This window comes from Notamacropus eugenii, chromosome 2 (assembly GCF_028372415.1).
Source record: "Notamacropus eugenii isolate mMacEug1 chromosome 2, mMacEug1.pri_v2, whole genome shotgun sequence".
NCBI lineage: Eukaryota > Metazoa > Chordata > Mammalia > Diprotodontia > Macropodidae > Notamacropus > Notamacropus eugenii.
In genome coordinates, this window is record NC_092873.1 from 6,397,789 (window position 1) to 6,424,821 (window position 27,033).

Consider the following 27,033-nt stretch of genomic DNA (forward strand, 5'->3'; position numbering starts at 1 on the left):
GTGTTTAAAGGTCCTAGGCTACAAAACACAAATGATCTCATTTAATGCTATTGGAATACCAAGTTGCATTTAAAATGTTGCTTTAGTGGATGGAATTACAGGTAGTCTCTAACTTGAAAAATCAGTTGGATCTCAAACGCTCCTTTGCAAACTGACTTTGTGGAACAGGGCAGGCATTTCTCCCTCCCACTCAGAGGTAGTACTCTTAAAAGCAGTTCAATAAAAGCCCCGCAAAAACTAATTCTATCGTAACACTGCTAAATTAAAGTCCTGGAAAATGCAGGACCATTTAGAGATTGTCCTCTCCCACTAATATGGCAACCTCTCGCCTGTGGTAAGAAGCTCTGATACCTCAGCAGTGATAGCCTCTTGCCACATTCAATTAAAAGTCATCCACTGGAATTCAGTTACAATGCAATTTGAAAGCATTAAATGCTTACCTTTCAAAATTGTGACAGAATACAGAATTTAGATAGACCGTGGTCGATGCTCTCATTGAAGCAGGATATGAAATAAATGTGCAGATAATGACAATATACAACCACGTGTAAGAGCTTTAGGCGAGTGTAATGGAAATTTCAATGTGAACTCAGATGGGGAAGGTCATTCATTATCAAGTACAGAGATCAGAGTAGGCCCCAGTGAGGAACTGCATTTGGGTGAGGATGAGTGTAGATACCATGGGTAAATATCACAGGCACAGGACAGATTTGGGAAAGCCCAGGGCATGTTTTGAAGCACAGAGAATAGCCCAGTTGAACAGGAGTGTAAAGTGTAGAAGACAGAATAATATAATTGAAGAGAGAAAAGGCACGCTCCTGGCACATCATGAAGAGCCTTATATCCCAGGTCAAGAAATGCTGTGGGGTCTAGCTCAAAAGTCATATACTTAACTTAGTTTGGCTGATCCCACAAAATTAGAAGAGGCATTTTACTCCTTCAGTTTCTGACTGCATTTCATTTCGACCATTTTAAAGCACTTAATACATTCTCATTTGCACAGCTTATTTGGGTCCCTACATTACCTCTTTGAATAGCCTACAATCACTCACTGTCAAAGCAGGGACTGCACATTAGTAATCGACCCCTGCCAGTCCAGGACCAGCACAGTATTTTATATAGAAACGATGTTTGGTAATACTTTTTGACTGAATGACAATTGAACAAATTAGGTAAATAATGAAGGAAATAAATTAGGATGGAAAACATAGAGATTTACCATAGAGAAGCATTTGTGTCCAGAAATAGTATACTGAACAAGCAACTGTCAAATGCTGTATAGTATCATTCCACCAAACATACTTTCAGGTACAGGTGCTATGCAGCATTTTACTATAGCTCCAGAGATGCAGGACAGAAGGTTTATTTGTCAGCGGTAAGTTAGTGAAGAAAATGAAAGTGAAAAAAAAAAAACCCTTTGTTCACTTAGAATCATCCATGGTGGAATTCTATAAGTGTTAATATACAAAATGAATTTGTACTCAGTATTTAACAAAATAGTGAAGTCCTTGCTTACTTTATGTTTCCTTTGAAAGGCCTGCCAAAAGGGGTCTTACCGATTTAAATCTTCCTCTAATTCATCATTTCTCTTCATTTGTCGTTCTAGAGAATCTTCCAGACATTGCTTCCACTCATTGAGTCTCGTGAATTTTTCCCTTTCAATACGAAGCTTTAAAAAAATTTTACAATGAAAAATATCACAATTGAACTGGCATTTCTCAAAGGGATTCTCTTCATTAACTCTAGCTCCAATTGTAAATATCAATTTAAGCATAGATTGTTGAACCAAAACAAATATGGAAAGATTTGAAAATGATTGATCTTCCTTGACATGACATACATTTCCCGTGATTTCACTACAAACTATTTCTTTTCTTTTGAAATTTAAATCTATGAAAGTTCTGATTTGATTCAATATAGGTATTGCTTTTACTAACAATATTCATAAATTTAGGAATGGTTGAAAGGAATAGGAATGAATAGAAAGTGGGCCAAGTTTCCCAACACACCACACCTTGGAGGAACATTGGCCTTTCCTATTTCTCTAGAGCCCATGATAATTATCCGTTCAGCTCCACTTCCCCTTTGCGTTGGCACACCTGACCCATGTTCCAATCATTCCTATGTTGAAATAACAATGTATGTCTTTGTAAGTAAGGGTGTAAAACAGTTCTGCTAATCTCTCTGTACTGAAATAAGTGAGATGCAACGTGAGTAAATTGACGTTTTCTTTTTCTCCTTGAGTGGTTATCTGTTGTTCCCGATTATGAGCCAGGTGCTCTTTACTCTCTTGCAAAGGAAGACAGAAGCCTGCTCATTGTGGTGAATACTGCATGATTGTATTGTAGACTCACTCCTATTTCTCCTCTTTGCTTCCACATTTCTCCAATGAATGATTACCACAGCTGCAATTTCTTCATTTCCTATTCCCATTTCATTCATGTATTTGTCTGTAACTCTCCCCTTATTTATTTTCTATTTATCTGTGACTTAATTGGTATAGGAAATTCCCAGTCATAACGTTCATAACGTATCAGTACAAATAGGCCCTGCCCTCAACCGAGATCTTAGAATCTGCAACTCTCAGAGTCTTACTGAATAACTTAGGGCACCAAAATTATACAAAACTGGCCCAGGTTCATGAAGCCATTTATGTCAACATTGGGATTTCAACCTATGCTTACGTCTGAGGCAAGATCTCTATTCCTAAAACATAGTGCCTTTCTTCATTGTCATAAAATCAGTTATTCCCTCCTTACTAGTCTACTACAACTGCATTCTCAAGAGGTAGAAGTCATACTGGTATCCAAAAACTTTTCTTCTTAGTCCCTGATTTCACTGAAACATAGATCCTCTTTCTCTTCTGTGATTGGTAATTTCTTTTCCCTATAAATTATCCTTTCACCCTGTTTCTCTTTCCTCTTCTATCTCATGGAGACCCCTTTGGTCCTGGATCATGACTTCAAGCCGAGGATCAAACAGTGAGGGAGGTGAGCATTCAATCCCACCTTCTCATTTTACAAAGGAGGAAGCAATCACAATGGTGTTAAATCAGTTGGATAGAGTTTAATTAAAAACAAAAGGGCTACAGTTTAATTAAAAACAAAAGGGCTACAGGGTCTTTCTGTTCTAATTTTGCCCCCACACCAATCTTTCCTACAAAATGCTAAGCCAAGTACTATCAAACATCGTTGAGATCATGTTACTGCCTTACTCAGCAACATGTACAGGAACTTCTATGGGCTATGAGATTGAGGCTTAAATTCTCCGTCTTTTTTTCTCTTATCTCTCACTTCATCACATTTTTCCAACTTTTAATTCTAATTGTTTTACGGTTCCCCTCCTCACACTCCTATGCTTTTTGTATTTTCCTATCGCTCCCTATCCTACTGATCCATCACTTTCTTTGCCTATTGGACTCCATTTATCTCCTATCCTGCTGATCCCTTCCCAAATCTCGAAGGCAACTCAAAGTTCTCACTTTTCTTCAATGCTTTCCTTACTATTTTGCTGCAATGATCCTTGCCTTCACTGCATTCTTTAAGATTTTTGTCTGCAGCATTCAGTGAGAATGCTATTCGGGTTAGTGCCTACATTGAGAATCACCTCTCATTTTAGTTCTTTATTATTTCGGTGTCTACTGGTGATATATTGTATAGGGTCCTAGCAGGAATTCACTAAATATTTTCAGGATAATCAACTGCACTATACTCATTTAGAACTATAAACAGAGCAAAAATGGACAAGTCATGAGTAAGTAAAGATTTTTTATAAATGAAGAATCCAAGGTTTGAGAGAGAAAAACATTCATAAAAACAAGTTGTATGCCAAGAGGCTGAGCCAGGACACAAAATTTTGAAAGTTCACCCTCCTATATATGCTATCAATAATTTACATACATATGTACAGATGTGTAGATGTGTGTACGCATATATAAAATTCAGATATTTGGCAATATTTTTTCCACTAGAGTTGCTGCCTCAGCAAATTTGCACTGGGAACTTCTTGTGTTAAGAATAGGAGTGGATAATGCCATCTGCTCTAACCTCCACCTCTAGTGATCTCTCCTTTTCGTAAATACTTACGTTTACCATTCACTTAGTAGTTGTTTATATGCTACGTTGTATTAAACATGAAATTCCTCTATTTGGCATTGGTATGCTAGAGAGACTGAAAATTCTTCAAGGAGAGAGTACATGTCTTACACGTAGCTTTTGCTACCTGCTCAGAACCTCTCATAGTGGAATTCACATAATGAATATTCACTAGTTGATGAGGTAAATTTTGAACAAGGAAGAAATTGTAATTTGACTGAATTTTTACAGAGCGAAAACTTGGATGATCTGGGAAATTAGACTAGAAATGGGTGCTAGTTTGCCCTTAATACCAATTACATGAGGCAATTCGTACGGACAAAGAGGGACTCTAACATGTTTCTTCCTTACGTTACTTTCAAGGGCACCGTCCACACCTAGTTTCTGGACTGCAGCCTAAAACCAAAAGGTTTGGAAGGGTAATATTTTAATGGATGTGTTCCACAAATAATGTGAGAGAAATGAAGAGAATGAGGGATAGGGGAGTTAATTGAGGAAAAAAAAAAAGTTGTTTCACTTTCATACTGGTTTCTGAAACCTAGAAAAATGTCTCAAGCGTCAAATGCCAGAGTAAAGAAGTTTTTCTAAGAATGAGATTGGACCTTGTAATAATTTCATAGCTAAGGGAAGTATACGGAAATTAATTAGGTTAAAAGAACACTTTTGGAAAATTAGGAGGTGGATATGAAAATGTGAGAGGCAGTGGTCATTTGTATGAAAATGACAATGGTCTTTTGTTTTCAGTGTAGCGAAACTAGCATTTATTCAGTGTTTAATGTGTGCAAGGAACAAAGGCCATAAAGTTGAGTGATTTGCAATTATGATCTCATTTGATTCTCACAACAACCCTGGGAGGTAGGTGCTATTATCAACCCCATTTCATGTTTGAGAATACTGAAAAGATTAAGTGACTTGCCTAAGATCACACAGAGAGCATCTGAGGCTATATCTATAATCAGATCTTTCTCAGCCCAGGCTCAAGATTTTATCCATAATTGCTGCCAATCCCCTTCAAGTTTAGAAACATCTCATCATACAAAATTCTCTTTTTGATCACTTTGGCTTAGATTTCCCTTGCTTTACCACTTATGATGTGTACTAGTTTGAAAATATGTTTGAGGAATGTCAGAAATATCCACTTCTATACTTTTTGGCAGGCATTATGATGAATAGCACACACAACTACATATAACTATGGGAAAGCAAATGAAAAAGGAGAAAGGCACTTGACAGTAATAATGGAAACCCGTTAGGGGAATTTGACTGTGTTGGTATTCTATGTGTAACGTCCCCTTCACTGTAATAATTTTTAATAGTAATAACAACAATAATTTTTTTTTTTACTGAATTTATATGTGGCCATTGGAGGCTCTGGGAAATCGAAAATATATAAAAAACCAGAATAGACAAACTCAAGGTGCTTTCGTCCAAATATCACCTTGAGCCAATTTTCATTTTCACTACATTTTCAACCTAGGCAAAGCCAAGAAATGAATATAGAGTTTTGTCCTTCTTGTTCTTCCACTAGTAATACTACTATTATTACCAGTACCACTACTACTTCTACTAGAAGTACTACTACCAAATCTATTACAACTACTACTACTACTTTTGCTACTACAATAATAACAATTACTCTACTGCCAACATCCTGGGAAAAGGAATTTTTATGGAAAATAAGGAAGCATGAATACTCCCTGTCCTCAAGGAACTCCATTATAATTGGGTAAAAAACAATGAGATAAAGCAATTGATAGTTTGATAAGAAATGCGATCACCATAGGACAATCTATCTGTAATTAAATACCAGATTTTGTGGTATCAGATGAAAAGTGAATTTGAGGAGATTCAGGAATCAACAGGGGTGAAAAGCCCAAAAAGCATTATGAGAAAAGAATCATACTTTTGTAATTCAAAAACATCTTGAATGTGAAGAGTAGAAAGGTTTTGAATAGGTAGCACAGATGAGGAAGTGTAACTAAACAAGAAGAGTAACTAAACAAGATGGAGGTATGGAGGTGGAAATCCACAGGGTGAGATCAGATTGATTAAGTTAGGGAATATTAATGAAAGCATCCATCTAATTACTTCAACTCCAATTTATCCTTTCCATGTACAATTTCTATATGTACAAAATGTGAAGAAATAACATTTTCTTGTTATTCAAGGAGTAGTTTGAACAGAAAGAAACAAAGAATTTGTACTTGACAGTGCTGTTTGGGGGATTAAATGAGAAAATGAAGGTCAAGGTGTTTCTAAAAATCAAGTATGATAGAAATGATTGAGCTATTATTGCTCCTGGGACGAACACCTCGCTCTTTGCATAAGGACAGATAAACCAAATGGTCAACCACAGAAAGAGTGAATATAAGTATTAAAATTTATGTATACAGATTGTGGGAGTTGTAGGTGTAACTGTAAATCAATGGAAATTACAAGCACAGTGCTCAGAAAATTGACAAAACTGGTAAAATGATAAAGCAGCATTTCCCCAAACCACTTGGTAGTAGCTATGAAAGAGAAGGGTAGAGAAGTGGAATGGGCTAGTTACTCAAGAGATAGCAGGCAATGAATATAGCAGCCTCTGGGTTGATAAACTCAAGCACCCCTACCTTCTGGGATAAGAACTCACTGTTCGAGAAAATTGCGGGGAAAACTGGATAACAATGTGGTGGAAACTAAACATAGACCAATTCATGACACCATGCACAAGAATGAATGGGTACCTGATCTAGGGATAAAGATTGATATCACGGACAAAGTGAAGGAGGAAGGAATAGTGTATTTATCAGATTTATGGAGAAGGAAAGAGTTTTTGACTAAAGGAAAGACAGTAAGCATTATGAAGGGAAAGGTGAATAATTGTGATTGCACTAAACTGAAAAGTTTTTGCACAAGCAGACCCAATGCAATCAAGATTCAGAGGGATGTAGTACATTGGGAAAGAATTTTTACAGTTAATGTTGGGGTTAAAGGCCTCATTGATACAGTATATAGAGAAGTTAGTCAAATGTACCAGAATACAAGTCATTCCCCAATTGATAAATGGTAAAAGGATATGAACAAACAATTTTCAGAGGAAGAAATTAAAGATACCTATAATCATAGAAGAAATGCTCTTGACCACTTTTGATTAGAGACATGCAAATCAAAACAACTCTGAGGTACCACAACACACCTATTAGACTGGCAAACATGACAGAACAGGAAAATGATAAATGTTGGAGAGGATGTGGGAGAGTTGGAACACTAATTCATTGTTTGTGGAGCTGTGAGCTCATCCAACCATTCTGGAGAGCGCTTTGGAACTATGCTGAAAGGGCTACAAAAATGTGCATACCCCTTCACCCAGCAATATACAGCAATATGACTGTATCCCCAAGAGATAATAAAAGTGAGAAAGGGCCCTACATGTACAAAAGCATTTATAGCATCACTCTTTGTAGTGGCCAAAAACTGGAAATCAAGGCGATGCCCATCAATTGGGGAATGGCTGAAGACATTATGGTATATGAATGTAATGGAATATTGCACTATAAGAAAAGAAGAGCAAGATGACTTCAGAGAAGCCTGGACATATTTACATGGTTTGATGCTGAGCAAGAGGAGCAGCACCAGGAGAAATTTGTGCACAGCAACCACTAAAGTGTGCAAGAACTTTTTCTGGTAGACTTCGATATTCATAGAAAAAAAAAATCCCAATGATATCCTAAGGCAAAATGCTTTCCACATGCAGGGAAAGAACTATGGAATTCAATCGCAGAATTTAACAGATCATTTCTGTGTGTGTGTGAGTGTGTGTGTGTGTGTGTATTATATTTTCATTTGTTATATGATTTCTCCCATTTATTTTAGTTCCTCTACACAGCATGACTATAGTGAAAATATACTCAGTAGGAATGTATATGTAGATCCTATATAGAATTGTATGCCTCTTGGGGAGGGAAAAAAATCTAAGTTTTGTCGTAGTGATTGTAGAATACTAAAACTAAATATATTGCTTAAAAATGTGAAATGTCACACTGAATATACTTTCCACTCATTTGTTTCCAGAACAAATTACTGATCTTTTTGCATACGTACTTGACTTTTGGTTTCATCCACTTCCTTCTGTAGTTTTTCCTTCTCTTCATAATCAATTTCCTTAAATGATGTGACTTGTTGTGAAACTCCTGTCAGGGACTGATAATTGCAGGAAAAAGGAGGTTCTCGCTGAAGATTTCTTACTTTAGCCTGATAGAAATATGTCCAAATTACTAATATTACTGATTTCATAAAGCAACATTAGCTCATATAAAATAAATATAATTTTAAAATTCAAATCAAAAGTCTATATAATTTTGCATGCAACTTAATTTCTTCAGTATTTTCATAATTATCAAAGATTGAAAGACAGAAATCTCTTAGGCATTAAGAAAACAACCTCATTTTGCAGGTGAGAAAAACTAAACTCCAAAGAGGTTAAATGAGTAACCAAGGTCCTAAAGGTAGACGTTTAGAGATAAAAGGATTGAAACATGGCTCCTGAGACAGCAAAGTTATTTGGATTATACCACTCAACTTTCATTTAGCATGGAGCAAATGAGATCTTTCTACTTCCTCAGAAATCAGTACAGTCAGCCTGCTTTCCCCATTACGTCTTAATTGACAAGAATGAGACCACCTCCAAAGCTATCTAGGCACTAAAACATTTTACATGAAATTCCCATGCAAAGTAAAGGAAAGAGGAGGGAAGAATGTACACTTTTTTGTTCTTGGTAGAAAACTTAAAGGTTTCCCATTCCATTTTTCGGAAAATTTAACTACCTTATTTCTGTGTGCCAGTCCGTAGAAGAAAGACATCTACAAGAAAAGGTTGTGCTTTCTTTCCTCTCATGGTTTACGCTGGAGAATGAACATAGGCATTGATATGCTTATCAGGCTTGGTAAAAGCACTTCACATACCCAAAGCCAAAATGTCAACAACAAATACGGCCGCTAGGTACTATTCACATCTTCAACAGTCTTTGCTAAGCCTTCAAGGAAGTTGCTTCCTCTGTTCAGATAGGAGTTACACTCCTGGTTTCAGTGAATGGAGAAAAAAGAGGAAACTATGGAAAATATGCTAGTTCTCCATGCTATGTGTACATAGCATGTTAGAAGTACAGAGTTTTGGACATACAGACATATTCATCCGTTCACATATATGTATATGTAGATATCCACACAGAAAAACACAATCGTATGTGTGTAAAATGATATACTGCAGCAACTCCTCTCCTCTTTCACTAGAGAGCAAGGGGAATTATTGCATAAATTATGAAAACCAAATGAAGCCAAAAATCAAAAGAAGCCAAATGTTTTTTTCTAATTAGACAAGATGAAGTACTTTGTAAAAGTAAATTTTAGTAGAGTCTCGTCAAATTTTTTGAAGAAAACTTAAGGCTAAAAGAAGACAATGTAAAGTTCAGAAAGTAAAATTGGCACAATTCACTGAATTTCTACAAGTAAACTATATTCTATTATGGAATGACTAGATAAAATTTTGAATTTTGACAATACATGGTAGAATTGACCCTCATTGCATATACGAAAAATCACAGATAATGAGATCTGCTATTAGACTGTATAAATTATTCATATTAAGGAACTAAAATGAGTGATTCCAGAACCAGCAGTTTTGGAAACTGAGCAAGAATTCTTAGTACAACCATAAAAAAAAAAAGCAGAGATGAAAAAATAGTGGAGCACAATTAAAAAATAAGATTAGTAACTGAAAAATTAACGCTTAATGAAGAATCATAATGTTTCTGAATAGAAGCACTGTCCTAAATTTCAAAGAAAAGTAGTGGCAAGACTACGGAATTTCACTACAAATAGAATCCAATCGTTAATGTTTCAAAAATTAGTTCAAAAGTGTCTAAATTGAAACTAGTTATACAGATGAGTATGTTTAAACTTTAATGAAACTCGTAAAGGGAATACTGCACAGTTATCTCAAAAGAGATTTCATACTTCAACTGTAATATTGTTCCTAGCATTATGTTGGAAGACTTTTCTTAAGTTGGAGCATTTGAAAAAATTTGTTATATTTCACCATTCAAATGAAATAATAGAAAAATTAATGAAATAAAAATTTATCTTTATTTAGACACTGGAGATTTCCTATACAAATATTTACTAAGCCAAATGTCATGGACTACATAATTTCTTGAAGCAAAATGTATCGTTACCTAAAAGAAGAATTTGTAAATTATTTTTATACTTTTATCTTTTATACTATTATTTTTATATTTAAAATTGCTTTCGATTGTTTGCTTTATTACTTATATTGCATTACAGTACATTTTATTTTCCTTTTTATATTCATTTGATCTTAAAAATTATTATATTACTTGTTCTGTTTATCATATGATGGATTCTCACTCTCAATTTTTATATATCAGAATTTGTACAATGAAAGATAATAGCATCACCAGTCTGTCGAATATTCAAATTCCCAAGATATTTTGATAAAAATTAACTAGAATTTCATTTCAAAAAGACTAAAACTTATCCAAATAAAATACTTCAAGAGCAAACCCTCTTGCGGCCTTCTCATTTTCATATTTCCACGTTTGCTCTCTTAACTGGTTCCATTCACGCATTAACTAATACTTTATTACTCTCTTCTACTATAAGAGCTTTTTTATCATTATCAGCATAAACTTTATTGAAGAGATCAATAAATTGCACCTGGGCATCACGAATTTGCTTTTCATGAAATATGATTTTCTTCTTTGTGTCTTCAAGCTCTTGCTGCAGCACCATAATTTCACTCTGGATTTGGCCTAATCTTTCTTGGAGAGATTCATTTTCCAAAGTGTTTCTGTTGACGTTTTCCTTTAACACTTGATTTGTTTCTTCAAGTTCCTTTGCCTTCTCTTCTGCATGGTTCAGTTCTCTCTGTGTGTTTTCTAAAGTATATGTCTTTTCTCTGAGGCATTCATGGACATGGTCTAGCTCATTTTCTAAACTCTTGGCTCCACTTTCAGCCTTACAGAGTTCTTCAGAAAGGAAAGCATGGGTCTCTCTTAAAATAGACAAGTCACTGTTTATCTTGTCCTGTGCATGAAGCCACTCATCTCTTGCTTCCTGAAAGGAATGTTCAAGGGCTAGCTTGGACGCCTCACTTTGCTCATAATCGTCAATAACAGACATCAGAAGAGACCTGTATGATTCAATTTCGCTCTCTAGTCTCTCTGTGTTTTCTTTTGCATTCTCCAATTGAGAGTTTAGCGCTGCATTCTCAGCTTTCAGAACCTTTACTTGGCCACTGTATTGAAATCGGATTTTTCTTAATGCTTCTCTATTCCACTGTAATTCCTGTTGAAGCTCCTCATTCTTCTCTTTCAAAGCTTCAGTTTCTTCTGTGTGGTGCTTTCTGGTTCGCTGATCCTTAATTTTTACTGTTTTTAATTCCACTTTCTGCATGGCAACTTCATGCTGTATGATGTCCTTTTTCTCCTGCAAATATTCTTCCTTTACATTCCTAACAGGAACCTAAACATAAGAAAAAGAAAAGAAAGTGTTATTCAAAATAAAACGACTTATTCTGATATTTCCTTCAAAATTCAAAGGAAACGCCAAGGGGCCAAGAAGCATAGTGTATTTAGAGAAAAAGTTAACTGAGGGAGTTTCACCTCTTTCCCATTTCTATCAATTTGCCGAAAGCATACGACTGAAAACTGCTTCATCAACCAGAAGATTTGGACACCATTTTTGAACTCACAAAGTTATTTGTCTTTCAGTAGATTTGGTTTCCTTTTCTCCATACATTCTGACTCACACTGATGATTCTATCTGAGACATGTCAAGGCTTTTGGAAAGGACTTTCAGTACATCATCTCACCTAAAATTTGCACCACCCTTATGAGGGAAATATTTATGTTCCTTCGTATTGCCAATTGTGTAACAGAAGTGCAATTCACGCACGTCAAACTCTCGATTGTTCGAGCAAAAAGGGACACTACTGATGAGTTAGTACATCATTTTACAAAGCAAGAACCAGAAGCCTAAAGACAGAAAATCATTTGTCGAAAGCCATCTGGATGGCAATGGAATGAAGCAGAACACAAAATCTTGGAAAAGTCACCCGTAGATGCAGAGTTTTAACAAACTTCAGACACATATCCGTAAAAACACACACACACATATATATATATGCGTGTATCTACGTATGTGTACATGTATATTTTTGTGTGTACATGTACGCATCCACACAGGAACAAATATATCAATATAAATAAATATGTAAATATAAATGTACATGTAAATATAGATAGATAGATAGATAGATAGATGATAGATAGATAGACAGAGAGACAGACAAATAGATAGATATAGATATACAATAGGTAGGTATTCAGCAATTTTTCTTCCAGTAGGGCTGCTAACTCAACCAAATTGCATCAAGTAATGTTTGCATTAGGTAAAACATGAATGGATCAATACCATCTGCTCTAATGTCCAACTTTAGTGATACCTCCCTTTTATAAATGCTTACTGGAAAATCGTTCACTTCGTAGTTGTTTAAATTCTACCGTTTGTTATAAATGAAGTTTCTCTATTTTGTGTTGACTTCCACAGAGAGTGAAAATTCTTCAAGGAGACAGCGCACGTCTGACACACAGTCTTTTCTCCTGCTCAGGATCTATCACAGGGTTGTTCACATAGATAATATTCACTGGCTGATGAAATAACATTTGAAGAAGGAAGGAACTGGAATTTCACTAAATTCTTACATAGTGAAAACTTACACGATCAGGGAAATTACACAAGAAATGGTGTCAGTTTGGCCAGAATGCCCATAAAATGACCTACGTCTTGCTGCCAACGATGGACTCTAAGTTACTGCTTGCTTGGTATACCTTCCAGGAGTCAGTTCACACCTAGTTTCTTGAGAGCAACCTGAAGCCAAAAGTTTATGACGGTTCATATTTTAATTCAAGTCTTCCAGAAAGAAGGTGAGGGAAATGAAGGCAAGAAGTGATAGGGGTGTTAATTGGGAAACAGAACTTATTTCATTCCAGTGCTCATTTCTGACACCTTGAGAAATTTCTCAAGCATGCACATTGAAAAGAAAAGTCATTTTCAGAAGAATGAGATTGGAATTCATAATAGTTTCTTAACTAAGCTGAGTACACTGAAATTAGCCAGGTTAAGAAAAGTCTTTTCCAATATTAGGAGATGTTTATCCAAATGTGGGAGGCAGTATTATTTGTATATAATGGACAATGGTCTTTATGCTTTTGGAGCAGGGAAACTAGCACTTCTTAAGTGTCCAATATGTGCCAAGAATAAAGGTCATAAACATAAGAGATTTACAATAATGATCTCATTTGATTCTCACAACAACCCTGAGAAGTATGTACTAGTATTATCCCCATTTTGTGGCTGAGGAAACTGAGAAAAACTAAGTGACTTGCCTAGGATCACACAGATAGAATCTCCAGACACATTTGAAGAAAGATTTTTCTAACCCCAGACCCAAATTTCTATCCCTAATTCCACCAACATACGTCTAAGTGGAGAAATATCTCATCAACCAAAGTTCTTTTTTTCCCTGCTTTGGCAGAGATACTTACTTACTTTGCAAGTTATGGTGACTACTAGGGGGAAATTGCGTTTAGAAGAATCTCAGAAATCTCCCTTACTATTCGTTGTGCCTTCCACCATGATGAATAGCATACAGAAATACATGGAAATGTGGGAAAGCAACTGACAGTGGAGAAAGGTATTTGATAGTATTAAAGGGAAGAGGCTAGAAGAATTTAACTGTCATGCTATTGTACACTTAACTGCACTGTCCTTTTAATAATTTCGAAGAATGATAATAGAAACTAAAATAGTTTTGTACTGAATTTCTACTTTTGGCGTCTGGGAAATTGAAACTTTGTGAAAAATCAGACTAGAGAAACTCAAAGTACTTTAGCCCAACCATTACCTTAGAAGAAATTTAATTTTAGGTAAACGTTCAACTCCTGCCAAAATCAAGAAAAACCATTTAGTTTCCTTGTTCCTGTTTTTCTACTACTAGTGCTACCACTACAAGTACTACTATCACTAGAGCTACTAGTACTAGAACTACTACTATTCCTACTTGTACTAAAAAAAAAAAATAATAACAATTACTTTTGCTGACAGCATGCTTTGAAAACAACGTTCTGTAGAAAATAACGAAGTCTAAATTATCCCTGTCCTCAAGGAAATCTATGATAGTCGGAAAAAAAGAGGTAGAACAAGGAATTAATACTTTGTTAACAAATGTGAACACCATAAAGCAATAAATACCCAATGAGGTCGTATCAAATGAAAAGTGCATTTCAGGAGATTCAGAAACCCATATGGGTGAAAAGTCCCAATGGCATTATGGCAAAAGAATCATGCTTTTGCAATTCACAAGCATGCTGGAGGTAAAGAGTCGATAGGTTTTTGACGGGTAGTGCACATGAGGACGTGTAACTGTGTGGAAGCCAGAAGAAGAGTGTGAAGAAGGTATGGAGCTAGAAATCTACATGGTGAGATAAGATCGATGAAGTTAGAGGATACTAATGAAATCATCCATCTCATTCTCAATTGCGTTTTGCAGGTACAATTTACATATTTTCAAATTGTGAAGAAACAACCTTTTCCTGTTGTTCAAGGAGAAGTTTCAACGTAAGTAACCAAGTAATTTCTACTTCACAGTATTGCTTCGCGATTAAAAGAGAAAATAATGGTAAAGGTCTTTCTAAACATAAAGAATCATAGAAACGATTCAGGCATTATGGGTCCTTGGGAAAACAGCTCACTCTTTCTGTAAAGACAGATAATCCAAATTGTCAAGGACATCATGAGTGAATATTAGTATTAAAATTCGTGTGCACACATTGTGGAGTTTGTAGGTCTAATTTAACTGAACTTAATTGACAGACAGAGCGTTCAGAAAATTTATACTGTTGACGAGAAAAAGGGAAATGTCACACTGAACACAATTTCCATTCATCAGGAACAAATTATTGATCTTTTTGCGTACATACTTTACGTTTGGTTTCATCTACTTGCTTCGGTAGTTTTTTCTCCTCTTCATAATTCCTTCGATAAAATGATGTGACTTGTTGTGAAACTATTCTCATGGATTGATAGTTGCTGGAAACAGGAACTTCTCGCTGAAGATTTCTTTCTCTGGCCTGAGAGATATATGTCAAATTATTTCTATTGCTGATTTCAGAAGGCAATATTAGCTCATATGAAATAAATATCATTTCAAAATTCAAATCAAAAGTCATTATAGTTCTGTATGCAATTGAATTTCATCAACATATTCATAATTTTCATAGATTTGTGGTATAAATATCTTAGATGTTATTTAACAAAATTCCCGGCATGTTGCACATGAGAAAAACGAAACTCCAAAGAGGTTAGTTGAGTTACCCAAGGTCTTCACGTTAGTCGTTTCTAGGGACAAAGATTGACACTTGGCTCCTGACACGAGAAAGCTCTTTTGATTATTCTACTCAACCTTCATTTAGCATGGGTCAAATGAGATCTTTCTACTTGCTCAGAAAAATCGTCAGAAATCAGAACATTCAGCCTGATTTCCCATGGCCTGTTTTTTGAGCATAATTGTATCACCTCAAAAGTTATCTAGGGACTAAAATATTATAGGTGAGACTCACATGGAAGGTAATGGAATGAGGGGGGAGGAATGTATACTTTTTTGTACTTGATAGACACATTCATGGTTTCCCATTCCGTTTTCCAGAAAAGTTAACTGCCTCATTTCTATGCACCAACCTTTAGAAAGAAGAGGACATCTAGAAGAAACGTTTGAATTTTCCTTCCTCTCATTGTTTAACTCGGGGGAAGGAACGTAGGTACTGGTAGGCATGTCAGGCTTGGTAAAAGCGCTTCACGTGAATGATGTGCTTTGCTCAAAGCCACAATGAGAACCACACATATGGTCACTAGCTGCTGTTCACATCTTCCAGAGTCTTTGCTAAGCCTTCAAAGAATTCCTTTTCCTGTTCTGATAGGAATTACACGCCTGGTTTCAGTCCATCGGCAAAAAAAAGGAAACTATGGAAAACATGCTAGTTCTCCCGCTTATGCATACGTAGCACGTTACAAAATCAAAGTTTTGTACCTACAGATGTATTCATTCATTCACATATGTGTATAAGCACATACACACACAGAGATACAAAGTCATGTGTTTATGGACTGTTATACTGCAGAAATTCATCTGTGCTTTCATCATAGTGCCAGGCAAGTTATTACATAAATTATGAATACCAAATGAAGCCCCAAATCAAAAGAAATCAAAATGTTTTCTCCTATTAGACAAGTTGAAATACTTTGTGAAACTAAATTTAACTGAAGTCTGGTAAGTTGTTTTGAAGAAAACATAAGGCTAAAAGAAGACAATGTAAAGTTGAGAAAGTAAAATCGCCTCAATTAACTGAATTCTTACATGGTAACTAAATTCTACCATTCAATGACAAGATAAAATTTTCAAATTGTTTAGATGAAATTATTACCCAGTACAATATATGGTACAATGGACACTCATTGTATATATGATAAATCACAGAAAATGAGAGCTGCTATTAGACTGTGTAAAGCTGTTCTTATTCAACAACTAAAAGGTAGTGATTCCAGAACTTGCAATTTTGTACACCGAGCAAGAATTATTAGTAAAACAATAAAAAATACTGAGATAAAAAAAAATTGGTAGTGAAGCACAATAAAAAATAATATTAGTAACCCAACAATTAACCCTAAATGCAGAATCATGATATTTGTGAATAGAATTACTGTCCTAAATTGAAAAGAAAAGGAGTGTCTAGACTCTGGATTTTCACTACAACTATCATCCTGCCGTTAGCGTTGCAAAGAGTAGTTCAGAGGAATCTGAATTGAAACTCGTCAGAATGTTGAGCACGTTTAAATGCTAATGAGACGTCTAACGGGAATATTCCAAAGTGTCTCAAAGGAAATGTTATCTTTCCACTGTTACATTATTCCTAGCATTATTTTGTAAGACTTCTCTTAAACTTCAGCGTTGGAATTAATTTATTCCATTTCAATATTCAAAGAGAATATTAGGGAAAGTAATAAAATAAAAATATTGTTTGTGTTTATACACTAGAGATTTTCCCTACAAATATTTATGAAACCAAAATGTCATGGCCTCTAGAATTTCTTCAATCAAAATGAGTCATCTTATCTACAAAAGCATTTTCTAATTTTAGTTTTATTTGGTTTTTAAATTATTATTTTATATGTCACATTATTTTCATTTGTTAAGTTAATTACTGATGTTTTATGACAGTATATTTAATTATTATTGCAATCATATTATCTTCAAAATCATGATATTACTTGTTCTATTTATCATATTATGGATTCTCATTCTCAATTCTTACATATCAGCATTTTCCCAATGAAAGTTGATAACCTCACCAGCCTGTTGAGAATTCAAATTCCTAAATTATCTTGATTAAAATTACTTTGACTTTCATTTCAAAAATCTTTATCGTTATCCAAGTATGACATTTAATGACCGAACCCTCTTTCAGCCTTCTCAATTTCATATTTACACATTTCTTCTCCTAAGTGGTTACATTCACTGACTAACACTTTCTTGCTCTCTTCTACTAGAAGAACTTGTTGTTCACTATCAGCATAAAGTTTGTTGAAGAGATCAATAAACTGTACCTGGGCATCACTCAGTTGCTTTTCTTTCATCGTGACTTTCTTCTGTGTGTCTTCAAGCGCTTGCTGAAGAACCATATTTTCACTCTGGATTTGCCCTAATCTTTCTTGCAGAGATTCATTTTCCAAACTATATCTGTTGAATTTTTCCTTTAACACTTGATTTGTTTCTTCAAGTTCCTTTGCCGTCTCTTCAGCATGGTTCAGTTCTGTCTGTGTGTTTTCTAAAGTATATGTCTTTTCTCTGAGGCATTCATGGACATGGCCTAGCTCATTTTCTAAACTCTTGGCTCCACTTTCAGCCTGAGAGAGTTCTTCAGAAAGGAAAGCATGGTTCTCTCTTAAACTAGACAAGTCACTGTTTAACTTGTCCTGTACATGAAGCCACTCATCTCTTGCTTCCTGAAAGGAATGTTCAAGGGCTAGCTTGGACGCCTCACTTTGCTCATAATCGTCAATAACAGACATCAGACGAGACCTGTATGATTCAATTTCGCCCTCTAGTCTGTCTGTGTTTTCTTTTGCAGTTTCCAATTTAGAATTCAGCCCTGCATTCTCAGCTGTCACAACTTTTACTTCTTCACTGTATTGGACTCTGATTGTTCTTAATGCTTCTGTATTCAACTTTAATTCCTGTTGAAGGTGATCATTCTTTTCCTTTAAAATTTCGATGTGGTTTTCTTTGTCTTGATCCTTAATTTTTAGTGTGTCTACTTCGAGTTTGAGCATGGCATTTTCATCCTCTAAGATTTGATTTTTCTGGAACAGATATTTTTCTTTCTCATGGCTGTCAGGAATCTAAACATAATACATAGAAAAAAGTGCTATTCAAAATAAAGTTATGGATGCTGATTATTACCTAGTAATTCCAAATAAACGCCAAGGTACCAAGAAGCATACTTTATTAAAACAAAATTAAAATGAGGGAGTTTGCCCTATTTCACATTTCTCTCAGACTCAGTTTTCACAAAGAACACATTTTAAAAGTGCTTCATTAATGAAAAGACATGGAGTGTACTTTGAGGCCTACAAAGCTTATGTTTTATTTCCTTTGCTCTGTCCATTCTATTCCACCCTGATAAGTCATAAATTAAAATACTTAATATTTGCAAACTGCCTCTTCTATGTTGTATTATTTTACTCATTTTCAATGTTGTGCAATCACTTCTGTATATCTTAGATTCCTTTCCCTTTCCCCCACCTCCTTTCCCCTTTTCTCTCCACTTACTGCCTTACACGGTGTACGATCTCATAGAGCATCAATATCTTGTCTTATATCTTATCTAGTATCTTGTATCTATACATACATTCCTATTAAGTGCATTTTTACCTTAGTTATACTCCCTAGAAGAATTAAAATGAACGGGGGAAACCATAAAACAAAATGTAACAGAAAAGACAATGCTGTGCTACATTCTGCGATCAAATTCCATAGTTCTTTCTCAGCATGTGGGAGGCATTTTGCTTCAAGAAGCCAAAGGGAATTTTTTAAGTCCTTGCAATGCAATGAGGTACTACATCTACAAGAATATTTCCTCACACACTCTGGTTGTTCCTGCATACAAAATTTTCCTGGTGCTGCTCCTGTCACTCATCATCTGTTCACATAAGTCCTTCCAGGCCTCTCTAAAGTCCTGGTGACACATTGGATTTGGTGGTATTCAGCAAAGTACTTCCCATACATTTTCTCACCTAAGCCTTGCCACACCGTGATGCGGGAAATATTTATATTCTTTTCCCCGTTTTACAGATTAGAACTTAGGTTAGGATACATTATTGAAAAACCTGTCCATTATCACGCTCAAAAAGTATCAGCAGCAACATCTCAATCCAGGTCTCTTCAGACTCCAAATCTAGCACACATTTTTCAATAGCTTATTTACTTTCAGCAGTTGATATTAAGAATTTCTCCTAAATGGAAACTCATTGCCCTAGTACAATAAACTTCACTCCAGAACAATGAACTCATAAGTCTTATATTTCTTAGTACAAGTCTTAAGAATAATCGATTTTGTGATGGATCTGTCGCATTTTCATAGCGTCATTGATTTAAAACTTTTAGAAGTTATCAAGTTGAAATCTCTCATTTTAGGGAAGGGAAAAGTCAGGCCTAGAATGTTATCCCCTACTGATGGTAACCTAGTCTTAACCATTACATGTGAAAGAAATGATGAAAAAATTATTGGGGCCAAAGAATAAAATATGAGTATTGCACTACCATCACAACCAAACTCCTCCAGGAACGTTGGATCCCGTTCAGGACTGGTGAACAGAGTTTTGTCCAATAGCTTAGAAGCTGCATTCTACGATATCTTTGCTAAAAAGCCAGAAGGAGAGCATGAATTGGTAACAGGTGAGTTCAATGAAGCACTCCAGTGTGCAAGCACCAAAGGACTACTAAGGGCCAACAACCCAAATGATTTACTTCAAACAACTGTTGAAAAACAGAAGAAAATGAAAAATTCTAATTTTGGCATTTGAGAAACTTATGTTTCTATCATGCTGAGCAATGATGAATGTGAGCGAATGGAGGAATTCATGGCCCGGATAGAGCCTTATGTCAGAAACCTAAGTGAAATTTATTTCTGTGGCGAATACTTTTATTCCTTTTCTTTAATGAAAGATGAGGGAGACAAGAAGGTGAAATAGAGCAATCTATTAGCATATATTTCAGAACCCTCACTCTCTTCCCTGAGAAGTACAAGCAGGTGAAATCCCGTAATCAAGGAAGAAAAATGGTTTGTGTTTGAGGTGTCACCTTCTACCTAGTTGCATTCCTTTCTCTCTCTAAGCTAGGGGTTAGTGACACTGATGAGCTGCCCCTTTCCTATGTCCAGAAAGGGAAGAGGCACTGTTGTGCACCAGGAACTTTTTTCAGTAGACGTACAGTTGGGTCTCGGGAGAGATCATTCAATTAAAAGAAAAAGAAACGGTCAAGCAAGACAAACAGTATTGTGCTGGTTTTGATCACTAGCTGTGTCCTGAACTATCTGTTGCAGACAGATGGACGGGACTGAGGACAACAAAGATGTCCCAAAATGAAGAACGGAAATCTGAACTTTCAAAATATGTAGTTAGATTTGAAAATGACCAAAGTAAATACCTCAAAAGTCTGAGTGATTTTGGAAGCAGTTGTTTTGTTTTCTTGGTGCTTCGAAAGAGGATTATTCAGAATCCCACTTTGCAAAGCTATAACATTTAGCTGCGGAAAAAGTGGTCCTTGAGTTTCCTTTAGCTCTTCTTCGTCCTGCGGACAAGAAGTTCATAAAATTTTCATCATCATTTTCCTTCAACAGTCAGCAACAACATTTTACCTTTAACTGGAATACAGAATCCGACAAAGCACGGAAACAAACTTTAAAAATTCAAAGAAAAACAGGCTACTGAAAAGGAAAAGCAACAAGAAGGAAAGCATTTCAAAGTTGGAAAGGAACCTCAATCACTCCTCAGGGCGATCCATACCCAGGGTTAAGTCCCTAACTCTTACAAGCCTCAGCTTGAAGTCTTCACAGATGGGGATAGATACCATATTTCAAGTGAACTCATTCGATTTGTGCATGGTTCTCTTTGTTGGCAATTTTTTCCTCATTAATCTTAAAAATGTACATTTGTGCAACTCTTATCCATGGCTCTTAGCTCTTATCCTTAGACTGAAGCAGAGCAAGCTTCGTCCTTCTTCCACATGACTCTCCTTCAAAAACTTGAACATATAAGGATCAATAGCTCTGTTTTCTTGAACAGATCCTCACAAGTCATGGACCTCAAGGGCCTTCCTCATCCTGTTTGCCATCCTGCTTATTAGCGAGCATAATTCTGTGGAAGCCACAAATGAGTTAAACAACATAAGCCTATCTACTTATTCACTTCAGAGTAGAGAGTGATTTTCACCTTCTCTATTTTGGAAGCTATACTTTTCTGAATAAGATGCAAAATTACACTAGCTTTTGGGTTCTCAAGTAACATCAATAAATCAACTTTAGTTTAGAACTGGCCACGATTCTTATATCTTTTCAGGCAAAATGCTATCTAAACCTATTTCCTCCAACTCATACGAATGAACCTAATTTTGTAACTAATTGTATAATTTGACAGAAATCCTCACTGAACATCATGTTATGAATAGGCTCAGTCCAGTACTCTGACTTACTGAGAATTTGCATTTCCTCCATGTAGAAAGTCTGCAATAATTTTAAGTAAATCAACAAGTAAATAAGTAAAACATAAAGACCCTAGAGACCAATAAACTCTTCTGAAAGACTGAAGGATGTGTGCTAAAGTGTAGTGAAAGGAAGAGAAAAAGAGAACGAACTTGCACTTGCATTACCCAAAGTATTTTCAGATAAGAAGACTCTCTCTAAAAATGGAGAGGAATCCTCTGGAACTTATGTTGCTATCAAAGTTGAGGATAGAGAAGTGGTGTCAAACAGATCCTCCAGTACTGAGTTCTATGGACAGATCTGGGGGACTTTGAAACCTTTGGCTCAGGGGTAGGTGAGATGAACTCCGTGGCAACATTTGAACCCAGGTTTCTCTGGATTTCAGGTTAGTTCTACTCACTACGCCATTGTGATCCTCTACTGTGAGACATACTTTAAAAAATACTAATTCCACTTTACTCTTTCATGGCTGTTTAGACTGCAATTTTACATTCTAATGCTACTGCATGGGATATATATTTTTTTTATATTCATGTGTACGTATCTACAAATGATTAGACCCAACTTACTCACACTAGACATAAAAATCCTAGTCCTTTCTCAGGATTAAAAAGAATATAATGTTCACTTCCCCACTCCCAGGAAACCCATAAGTTTTCTTAACAAGAAAAGATGGAAATAGTGACTTTAAAATTCCAATTTACCTGTTTCGAATGATTTGTTTCTGTTCTCAATTCCAGGTCCAGAGTTCTGAGAGGGTATTGAAATTCCTGTCTTAGCTCCACTTTTTCACCACATCGTTCTTTTTTTCTTAACTGGTGACTCATTTTTAGAACTAGCTTTTCTTCAGTGTCTTGCTCAATTTCTTCTTGCTTCCCGTGAATCCTAAATGAAAATTGTCCTTTTTGAATGACAGTGCAGTAGAAATAAGGATGAAATACCATTGAATATACTCATCTGGATTTCTAAAGGAAAAGAAGATTAATTTATCGGGAACTGGATCTATGTAGGGAACTCCCCGTCAAGGAACGCCCTCTATTGATGCAGAGTGGTCCGTGCTCTACCTTTTGAGTTCACCTGCTTCTGTCCCTATAACACTGAGAAACAACGTAACTTGCACAGGCTCACAAAGTCAGGATGTGTCAGAAACTGATGGAGTTCTTGGGTGCCTGTGCTTGGACACGATTCTAAAATCACGTTTCTCTTTCAAAATCACATTTCTCCCTAGCCTCAAAACATTGTCTCAGGCAGTTTCTCCCCAGCGCAAGAAAACAGCCTGTCACAGCAACAACTCTTATCTCCTTACCTGATACAATAGCCAGTTACAAGAATGGAATTCAGAAGTTTGAACAGCTCTGTGCTGGCTAAACAGTCTGTGAACATGGCCAGAACGACATTGACTACTCATTGACCCATCATATGTTTCCTCGACTTAGATATAGGAACACTCCCTTACATTTTTCTTGTGCAACAAGATATTCGTTAGACCAATCTGGCATCCGTTAGTCTGTCCTGACCACTAGTGGACTTAGGGATGTTTCAGTCCTAAAACCGCATCTCTATGCAGTTGCCGCTCCTCCTTATGCTATTTCCCTATGAACTCTGAGTAAAATATCTGCCAAGTAGATACCAAAAGTGCATGTTCCTTTAAGAAATAACCTCTCCTTAACCATTGCCTAATCTCACCTTGAGTCATCTGCTTAGCATATTTGGCACATGTTTTCCTATAGACTAAAACCAGCTAAGGTTGCAGGTTCCCTAAGAACCCTTGCTGCTGAAAAGTAAAGTAAAAGTAAAGTACCTTGATGTCAAAAATGTTTGAGTTTGTGAATTCATTCCAGGTGACCTGCCTGTGGTACTCTGGTCTTTTCGTGGCACTGATTGCCCCTCTGCCAGTCGTCAACAAAATCAGAGGGGAACCCATTTTTTTTATCCAGGCTGCTCCAGGGCATTTTAATTCTATCAAAAGTGTATCATATATTCATTTGGATGCTTTTGCTTCTTGTATTCAATGAAGAGAAATTCCATAAATTGTATGGAGCTGGCACAAAAGATTATCTCCAAATTCCCGAGTTCTGATACATTTCAAAGGCGCTGGTGAAAAGTGCAGAGGGGGATGCATATGAAATTACATCCATTTTCCCATTAGTATTGATTAGTCAAATGATTTTTAACTTCATGTTGAAAAAAATGAAACACAGCTACTTGTGTTACAGTTTTCAAAATTCACTACAAATGCATCTCTACCTCATATCCACAGAGTAAAAATGAGTAAGTAGGGCTTATTAATAATAGTGTTTGAATGAGGTGGTATTTTGGCCTTCCTAACCTCAAATCCTCTATCACATTTCTTCAACGGTAAGAGAAAAGCTTCCAAGGATTTGTTTAAAATCATGAGTTCCATACCTGGTGCTAAGGAGTTCTCTTTTCCATTCTGCTTTTTGTCGCTCCAAGTCAGACACCATTTGCCTTGTTTCTGATAATTCTTCCCGCAGTCCACAAATCTTTTTTTCTAAACTCCTCACTTTCCTGGTGAGTAATGGACAATGTCCTTTTTTACGTACCACTGATCGATCATGTCTAAGTATTGCATCTTCATTTTTCACAAGTTTAATAAAATCTGTGCAGAGAAAAACGCAAGTCAATAAAAATATAAGTATTTTAAAATATGCAGAACAGTAGCAGTATACTTAGAATTCAAATACTCTGGCAATGACAAAATCATATCCACGTATAAATTCTCAGATATTGCAAAATAATGCGTTGTCAAAAATTTACATTGAAGGTGACAATAACCTATTTCTATGTGTGCACTGTAGGCAATGAAACACAATCTCTAAGTGACAAATTAATTGATATAAAAAAATCTCAAAGCTCAGAATTCTTCACAATGAAAGAAAAATATTTGTGAAAAGGAAACATTTTGAGGTGTATTCTGGATGGGACAAATAAGATTCATCAAAGGGATTATATACTTAATATCTATATAATGAAAATATACTGAATTATTTTAGAAATATAAATATGTTTTGCTTTACATAATTGTATGGAAACACTGTTTCCTCTTTAGAGATTTATAATATCAGTAAGTATGTAATATTCACACATTGAAATATCCATCCTCATTTATTCATTGGCGAAACCTCTGGTAACTTGAAACAAAATATACCTGAAACACCAGAGGAAGGTCAAAAATGGTTCTGAGCACTAAAGAAAATAGCTGCCCCTTTATTCTTGAGAGACATATGGAGTCAAATTGAGACCTAATCCAGAGTTAGAAATGTTCGTTATGTCGTTACAGTTTCAACGAACTTGATTATTGGGTTTTCCTTGGTAACTTCCAGTTCTTCATATATTCATTCACTGTTGAACTGAAGTGAAGCAACAAGAGAGAACCCAGTTGCTGGATGTAGCCACACTGGAGTAGAAGCGAAGCTGACACTGAGGGAAGTGGTTAGCTCACCGATTCAAAGAAAAGAAGGTACTGAGGCACAGAGAAGTTAAAAGACTTGTTAAGATTCACACAGTTGGAACATGTAAAAGGCAGAATCTGAACCTAGCTATTCATGGCATCGTGTCCAGTCCACTATGCTATATGCCATGCTGAGAGAAGAATTATAAAAACTAGGCAGAATATTTACAAGATGTTTGATATTTGGGGCCATTTTATGAAATATTTTCGTATTTTGACTATTCTTTTCATGAAAGAGTTCACTCCTTGAGACCTTTATACTCGTAGTCAGTTCCATCTCTTCAATGGTTCTCCTATTACCAACCAATATTAATAACACAGATTATATAACATAGCACTTAGAGGCTTACAAAATACACCTCCCCCAACAACAAACCTGTGAAGTATGACTTTTTGTACGTTATGAAACTGAAGTTCCACGTTTAAGTGAGTGGACTACAGAAAAAATCAAGGCCCTCTGCAAATGTGTAATATCCTAACTTTCCATATTTAATTCTTAGAGGTATATATTGTGCAGAAAAACTGGATTTTTCACTGTCACTTTTATACCTTTCTACTCAGAGTATCCATGGTTGAAAATGTTCATTTCATCTCCCTATTTTCCCATGATCTCTACCTACTGAATTCATACTCATTCTTTAGAACTCAACTCAAATGCTACCTTCACACACAGGTTATTTATTTTGTAATGTTGATAGTCTTTCCCCGACTGAACCTCATACAGCAATATGACTGTGCTTCTCAAACATGCATACATATATATGCATATATATGTACACGTATATAGCACATATATACGTATATGTACATATACATATATATATATATGAATATACATATTAATTTTTGAGTTATCTATGTAGGCTATATTCCCTATCAGATTGCACATTGAATGAGGAAACTTATCTAAACTTTGAATATTTAGCACACAATAGGTACTTAGTGATTCTTTGGTGAAGGCCTGCCAGAAATGAAGCTGACCTCTACTTTGTTATGAGAAAATGGGTTAGGACTTCAGTGGTATCTTCTTGTATACACACACGTCTTTGGTTTCTGTTGAACACTGTTATTTTTTTAGGAAATTGTAAAATGTTCTTACCTTCACAACCAACACTAAGTTGTTCCATCACTACCATGACTAATGTGAAAAAACGTTTGATAGGAAAGTACATGTACAGCCTATATCTGATTGCAGACTGTCTTGGGGAGGGAGGAAGGGAAGCAGGCGGAGAAAATTTAAAATTAAGGTAAGTGTATGTTCAAAACTATAAAAATATAAAACCTACTTTTTAAACGTTTTGTTTATCCATATAGGAAAGAACTTATATAAAATATTTTTAAGACATGATGGAAAAACTTTTGCCATTTTGAGAGTTATTTCAAGAAAGAAAAATGGTTTTAGTCATCTCCTTTAGTAATTTAAAGTTATTAATATATAAACACCCTTTCCACATATGTATTTTAGCATTAATGAAAAAGAAAGCTATATACATGTTGGAGATATATCTAAGAAATCAGAATTTGAAGCTTTGAAATTATTGTATACTTTTAAAATATCATTTGTTTTCAGTATTCAACAATCATTTCCATATAT

General features: G+C 35.6%; 2 protein-coding genes across 2 annotated transcripts; both read right to left on the minus strand.

Annotated features, from left to right (window-relative positions):
* Positions 1 to 1,382: 1,382 nt before the first annotated feature.
* Positions 1,383 to 15,579, minus strand: LOC140523386 (ankyrin repeat domain-containing protein 26-like). The gene is made up of 4 exons (XM_072638292.1): positions 15,134 to 15,579; positions 10,809 to 11,615; positions 8,178 to 8,327; positions 1,383 to 1,669 (listed from the first exon to the last, which is right to left on the minus strand). Exons 1-4 carry the CDS (start codon positions 15,380 to 15,382, stop codon positions 1,553 to 1,555), a joined length of 1,323 nt encoding a protein of 440 aa, XP_072494393.1. The 5' UTR covers positions 15,383 to 15,579; the 3' UTR covers positions 1,383 to 1,552.
* A 2,072-nt stretch (positions 15,580 to 17,651) lies between these two features.
* On the minus strand, positions 17,652 to 21,339 carry LOC140522083 (ankyrin repeat domain-containing protein 26-like). Its single transcript, XM_072637120.1, has 3 exons — positions 21,298 to 21,339; positions 20,914 to 21,057; positions 17,652 to 18,608 (listed from the first exon to the last, which is right to left on the minus strand). The coding sequence occupies exons 1-3, from the start codon at positions 21,337 to 21,339 to the stop codon at positions 17,652 to 17,654; spliced, it is 1,143 nt and encodes a 380-aa protein (XP_072493221.1).
* Positions 21,340 to 27,033: the final 5,694 nt, after the last annotated feature.